The sequence below is a fragment of the Syzygium oleosum genome, unplaced genomic scaffold (assembly GCF_021117445.2).
Source record: "Syzygium oleosum isolate NSW1041296 unplaced genomic scaffold, Sole_v2.1 Sole_v2.05, whole genome shotgun sequence".
Lineage (NCBI taxonomy): Eukaryota > Viridiplantae > Streptophyta > Magnoliopsida > Myrtales > Myrtaceae > Syzygium > Syzygium oleosum.
This window is the reverse complement of record NW_026607489.1, coordinates 13,859,793-13,867,193: the sequence shown is the minus strand read 5'-3', so window position 1 is coordinate 13,867,193 and position 7,401 is coordinate 13,859,793. Positions and strand designations below refer to the sequence as shown.

The 7,401-nt window shown below is 40.9% G+C and overlaps 1 protein-coding gene across 1 annotated transcript; it reads right to left on the bottom strand.

Moving 5' to 3' along the window:
* Positions 1-4,975: 4,975 nt before the first annotated feature.
* LOC115663894 (pathogenesis-related protein PRB1-3-like) lies at positions 4,976-5,562 on the bottom strand. Its single transcript, XM_030585870.2, has one exon. It carries the CDS (start codon positions 5,513-5,515, stop codon positions 4,976-4,978), a length of 540 nt encoding a protein of 179 aa, XP_030441730.1. The 5' UTR covers positions 5,516-5,562.
* Positions 5,563-7,401: the final 1,839 nt, after the last annotated feature.

Here is a 7,401-nt window from a genome sequence, read left to right as displayed (position 1 = left end):
TTAAAGATGCTAATATATTTCATAGACTGTGGGTGACATCCACTTAATAATTACATGGCCCTATATGCTCGTTCTTTTGTCAGCTTATCCTAACACGATGCCTAAGTAGACGTATATTCCTCTACAAACACTGGCTTGTCATGTATAATCAGACTTATAATAAGACAATCCTATTGTAGTTAGATTTTTTTTGTTATATTAAATGTGCGAGTCCAATATAAGAATATGTCCAACTTCACCAAATTGGATGTATAGTTAGACCCTTTTGCCGCTTTGGCCAGAGATGTATATCTGAGCGCATGATGAACATTTTCTGGGTTTTGGGTCAGCCGGTGTGGGTGACGGCGATCAATATATGACTTATGCACATTACATCATTATCGAGACAATTATTGCACAAACAATTCTTTATGACCATCCCTACAGCTGGTTATATAAATAAAATCAATCTAATGGCAATGATTGACATGAAATCATTGAAAATATTCGTTCAAAAGTTGGGTGTGAAAATTAGGTAATCATATGGGCACGTGCTTTTTAAACGCCTATTAGCTATTTTAAGCTTCTATACAATCATCCGGAAGTTGGAATTTTTAACCTAGTAGTATATATTGTTTAGTTCAAATAAGACTTGTATCAACTATATAATTATGAACTTTCTCATCCTAGGTACGCAAATGAGTGATTGGTAATCGTATTATGTTGACATTTGCGGATTAGAATTTGATTAGTTGCGGCATAATTCTTGCCAAGCTTTGTGCAGTCGACTAAGAATTCTAGGTCGAGGAAATATATTTTTTATAGCTGTATTTTGTTATAAATGAGAGAGAGCAAGTGGCGCTTTATATAAGTTGATAACTAGCGGAAACCCTGTTGTCGTTTGTGATTTGATTAAAAGGTTTTGTTCCCTTGTTCCATCATTCAATTGAATTATGTTTTGGTTAATGAGGAGTGAAAAAACGAATACTGATTTGTCTGGTCTTATTAAAAGCATTCGTGAATTGTTGGCGTCGTTTTATATTGTTGGTAAATGTTGAAGTATCTAGGAGGAACTAAATGATGAAAGAATGTGAGTATGATTATATATTATACATAAGTTTTAACAAGTTGTGCATCATATTGAAATATTAGGTATTCCGCTAATATTGTTCATTTCTGTCTACTGGGAGTCATAGATTTGATGTACAATATTTTACCTGTAGCACATGTTAACTTTAAATTGAACGGTTGGACAACACATAATAGCAAAATCCCGAACCTCCAGTTAACTATGGTAATTCATTATTAAAATATTGAGCTCCTGTAAAAAGTTACCAAAGTCTAGAGATATTTTTTTACGGGAGCACATGAAACTGTTGCCAAATCTGTTTGAGATATTCACATAGTTGTGAAAACATCTTTTAGCATTGTCAAGTCAACGTGCAAATAAGACAAATTTGCAGAAGTTAGAGATATCCTCTAGTGTATACCCTTCGATCAAGAACACTCAATCTCTAGCTGCAGTTTTCAGTAAAAGATGACGAAGATAGCTTGCGTTGCCTATATAATACGATATAGTGCATGCTCCGACTCTATAACTTGGTAATAATTTTTCTTCTACTTCTCTTTCTCTGCTCCGCTAGGTCTTCTTTCTTTCTTTTTTTCTCGAGATGGATAATCAAGAAACAAACCCTAGGACTCCCCACCTGAGGACTGTGGGATCGACCCGCAGAAGGCCGCTGATGATAGAAGATGGAGAGTCAGGATTTAATCTAGAATCTTGGTTGGTCAACCTAGACAAAGAACTTCAGCAAACTAAGCCGACTTATGATTCCGGGAGGTCATGGACCAGCCACAGAGTCCCCCGTAACCTTTGTCAAGTTCGAGACAGCGCTTTCCTTCCCAAAATCATCTCCATCGGCCCCTTCCATTACGGCCGCAAGGGGCTCGAGCTCATGGAGGACCACAAGGAGCGTTTCTTGATGCGCCTCTTGGGAATCAAGTTTGACCGGAGCGAGGACGACGATCAGTTTTCATCATCGTGTGACCATGAGAGGAGAAAGGCTCCGCAACTCAGGGATCTTGTAGATGCCATGAAGAAGTTGGAGCAGAGGACCAGAGGATGCTATTCTGTGGACTTCGATGCAACGAGCTCGAGTGACAAGTTCGTCTGGATGATGGTCCTCGACGGTTGCTTCGTGGTCGAACTATTGCGCTTGTATTACAAGTACGACAAGACCAAGGGGAAGCCCAACGAGGTAAGCTTTCTGCAAATGAGCTTGTCCAAGAATTCTTTTCTCCGGTGGTATTGCATATAATTGGAGCGATCTTTATTGACAAATTTAGTATCTCACCGTTAAGATATCTAAATATCAGGCTATTTGTCTCGTCTAATAAAACAAAATATTTAGAACAATTAGTTGTTGTTTCACAAAATTCTTCATGTATGATATCAAAGTGGGAGATCAAAAAATTCTTCAGGTATCTTACAGTGGTCTCACAAAATTCTTCACTCATATCCTGGGGAAGGGCTATAGAATTTCAAGATAATTATCAAAAAAGTCATAAATCCTATACGAATGTCAATTTAATTCTAAACCTTTTAATTTGATCAATTTATTCCCAAATTTGCCAATTTTGGCCTGAAATCGCTGATTTGTATGCTAGTCGTTCTACATGGCATAGCCGGTACTGACATGAATAACTTTTTTAATAATTATTATGATTTTTTTCCTTTTATTCCTTTTTTTCCTTTTCTTTCTTTTTTTGTTTTAACTTTGCCGGCGAGAGTCACCGGCCAACCTTCACGGCTCTTGCCAACCCTAGGTGAGGGCGTTTGGCCGGCGACCAAGACACCAGCGGAAGGAAATAAGAAAAAAAGAACAAAGAAAATAAAAAAAGAAAAAAAATCAGAAAAATTATTAGAAAATAGTAAAAATCGTCTACGTCATTGCCCGGCCATCCTACGCCCGACAAGGAGAGATAGCTTTGGGAGAAAATTCAATGTATATTTTCTCTATATTGTTTGATACACGATGTACACATTTATAATACAATGCATAAATGAATAAAGGAAACAAAATATTTTACAAATCAAATCCAATCCCAATTGATCTTTGCATATCAATCTCAATCCAAATGATATCGCATATCTTCCAACACTTTCTTCTTCCTCCAGCTAGTCACCGAACCGGCGACCGGCTAGAGGCCAGGGCTGACAAGGCTAGCCCCGCCGGCCACTGACGAGGCTCGCCCTCGCCAACAACTATGAAGGCGAGCCTTGCCAGCGGCTGGGTGAGGCACGACCTTGCCGAATCTAGCAAGGTTGGGCCTCACCCATGGTTGGCGAGGCGCGACCTCACTGGATCAGGCGAGGTTGAGCCTCCCCCATGGCCAGCGAGGCTCGACCCTCGCCAGATCCGGCAAGGGTGAGCCTCGCCCAGCCCAGCACGAGGCTCGAGCCCTCACCGAATGGCCGCAAGGGCCGCCTCAAGCTGGGCTAGGCAAGGCATGACCTCGCCGGATCTAGCGAGGTCCGGCCTCCCCCATGGCCGGCAAGGCTCAACCCTCGCCAGATCCGGTGAGAGCTAGCCTCGCCCAGCTCAGCACAAGGCCACCCTCGCAGCCATCCGGCGAGGACAAATCTCGCCCAGCCTAGCACAAGGCCGCCCTCGTGGCCATCCGATGAGGGTTGAGCCTCGCCACCCTCACCAGTGGCAGGCTGGATGGGGCTCATCCTCGCCTGTCTTGGCCTCCAGCTAATCGCCAGACCCGCGACCGGCTGGAGGAAGAAGAAAGGGAATAAAAAAGAACGAAAAGAGAAAAAAAAAATTAGAAAAATATTAAAATATTATTAAAAGTTATCCACGTCATCACCGGCGGTGCCACGTAGGCCGGTCGGTATCCACGTTAGCAAAATCCTGCCAAAATTAGCCGGAATGACTGAATTGGCACAAATACAAAAGGTTTAGAACTGAATTAGCACAAAAAAAAAGATTTAGGACTAAATTGGCTATAATGCAAAAGGTTTATAACTTTTCTAACATTTTTCCCATCATTACAACAATAAATTAAAGTTTGGTGAAATCCAATGATTGAGCTCAAAATTTAATGGCTTCCATTAGTTGTGGGCATAAGTTGAATCCAGATAATCGGTAATATATATTGTGACCTAATCCCTAATTGGAATGTTAAGTTGATAGATCGTTAATAATATATCTATTTTTGCTGATAATGCGTCAAGATCTTATAAAATTGCTAAATCAGGTCAATTAATTGAGAGGATCTTAACCCTATTTTTTCCCTCAATATGCATTTGGATACAATTGGGTTGACCCCTGATGGGGACTCATCAATGTTCTTGTTTAGCCCCCAGCCAGATCAGATGAGCTTGATAAGCCTCTTATGTCGCTGCATTTCTTGCGAAAACACTCCACTCCCCGGTACTTGAAAACAAGGCTTGTGTTCTCATAGTTGAGCCCTAAAACATCTTGATTAAGTCTCAACTCTGATACCAAAAGAAGATACGTGAAAACAGAAGACAATTTTGCTTCTTTTCTAGACAATTGTCTAGATTTGATGAGTTCTTTTAATTGGTTAATGACTAAAGGATACAACAATTATAAATGCAATATGTACGGCGGTAAAACTTAGTGTATGAAGACAAGTGCTGGTGTACAGTGCCTATGAGAAATTGTTCACCTAGTGGGACTTTTGTACTTTGAAGAAGTCTTAACAGACGGGTTTTGTACAACCAATCTTAGTAAACAAGATGCAGACACGAGAATGACACTTTAGCTCGGAGATGATACTCTTCTCAAATTCATATTTCTCAAGACTTTAGCCAATATCCCTCCCTCTCTCTGTACTTGTCAATAAAAAGCTGATAGAATACAAATTCTAGTAGAAAATTAGCGATTCATCCGATGCTTCGACCTCACGTGAAATCCATTTAATCCAACAATTAAGGTGAATTGGACATATATATGCCTTTTCCTCAGTAAGGCCTCTCTCCAATCACATTGCCGTGAGGCGAATACTCGCAAGTAATGAAAGTGTCACCAGAATTGCACACGATCTGAGCGCACCCGACCTTCTGTGTCGTCCTCCACACGAGCTGCGTGTAGTGCGAACAATCTTTGCCCGCCATGCATGTGTTGGAGTTATAATTAAAGTAAGCTTCTACAGCGGCCCACGCGGCAACAGCGTCTTTTGGCGTCCAACGCTTGCCCTGTCCCCAGAATATGTTCTCGCCGTAATCACTGGTCGAGTGAATGAGCGCGCAGTCCCCTCTCCGCTGGTTTGCGTACCACTTGGCGAAGTTCGCTAGGGACGTGTTCCATTGGAGAGCAGGGAGGTTGTGCTTTGCCCTAACTGCATTGTGAGAGCTGATATATTGGGTGATTGCAAGAGCTGAGCTCACACGCGTGGTGCGTCTGGGGGCTGTTGTCAAGGTCGCATCAGCTCCACTAAGGACTAGAACAGAGGAGAAGGTGAGGACGAAGATGAGGCTTGAAAAGAAGGGGATGGTCGCCATTGATGGCTACGACGATGGTGATGGTGAAGAGAAGATGAAGATGGGGTCTGTTTGTGATGCCTTTGCTTATGCTTGAATGGTGTTTATATAGCATCAGCTGAAATGCAAGTTGGTCTGTTATGATTACAACTACCGCCATTATGTTAGATATAACTGTATTATCTTAGAAACACTATGCAAATGATTGGTTAAATATGACATGAAAATCAACGGGACGAATCATTAGGGTTTGGTAGACATTTTCTATGGTTATATGTTCTTATGTTGATCGAACGTACACAAACAACAAATGGCAAATAGCAAACAAAGCATACCTGACCAAGCCTTTGCACAACCTTTATTATCATCCTCATATTAGTTAACTTAAATCAAATGTTCGGCTTATCAAGAGTTCCTGTTATTGCTGGATATGGGTAATTACTTGACACATTCCCGATATACAAGAGGCACGTACACTTTGCTGAAATCTAGAGAGACGAGATTCATATGTTTGTTCCGCTGGTTTTAGTAGACATATCAAAGTAATATTTTATCGTATCGAAATTTGCCTATATTGACTTTTACATTTTACTTTTTGCTAAGTCTAAATTTTGCAACGCATACACTTTGACTTTTCTTGATGCGAAACACCTGAAACTTTCACAATATATAAATGTTGGCACTTAGGTCCACATATAATTTTGAAGTTTCAATAACATTTAAAAATCTTGCGGGAAAGCAAAAAACCAAATTTTGTTTATTAAGCTTAAGAGCAAATAAACAGGCTCATCAATCGCAAATTAGACTAGATCAAACCTAGAAAGCACATATTTCAATATACTTTTTTCTAGTGATTGATCATATCCAACAAATTATGTCTTAAATCAATACACAAAATCTCTTCCGTGGCTTAGATTGATGCGAACGCATAGGAGAAAGTGCATGACTAATTGCGATAAGGCAGCCTTCGGTAGTCTTCAGAATCGAACGACCCACATGATTCATGGAGAGAATAAAGGGCGGTGCAACGTTTGCAACGGTCGTCGTGTACGTGCAGTCCCCTGGATCAAGGCCTCCGAACTTGCTCTCCGCAACGTGCCAATCATTTCGCTGATAAGTCCTTCTGTGTTTGATTGATCTGCCTTTATCCTCAGCTTCATCATTGGCTCTCTCCTTGGAATTACGATATTGAGGTCGTGAGAAGTTATGGAGGAATGTTCTCACCATCCAGAGTTCCAATTTCATTCCTTGTTTTTTATAAAGGACTGAATTTGTTGACCCTGAAAAGGAGAGAATGGTCCTGTCATGTGCTCGTGCTCTTGCCAACCATCATAGAACTTCTCCTGTTTCATCACCTTTTTAGATTGCTGAAGAATCAGCAATTGGGGTCACTCGCTAGAATATAGCACGATATTTTCATAATAAAGTATCACATCCTAGAAAACTTAGGTAATTGTGCGTATTTAACCTTCATTTTCGTCAAGAATGATAAAATCGTAACAGACATATCTTAAGTAATAACTAGAACCATGATTGCGTCATTCATGCTAGTGATCCAATGACCCGGGCTAATAGTATTCCGTAGACGCGAAATCACGACGTCGAAATCGCTTATCGGAAGAAGTGTCTGTATTAAACTTTGAGCGCAAGAGTTTTCGAACTCTAATAAGGCTATAGTGAGGCCGCGATAATGGGCTCGACAAACCTTTGACTTTCAGGCCATGGATGATACCAAATAGTCATGGCTCGAGCGAGACCTTTTAAGCGGTTGCTTTATGTACACATAACAATGCTGATTCAACTTACCAATAGTCTTTTTGGGCTTCAGGTCCATGGGAATGTTTGGGCTGATCAGGCCCATCTAACAGGCCCAAAGTCGACCCTTCTTCTCCATGTCCCTCTCAATC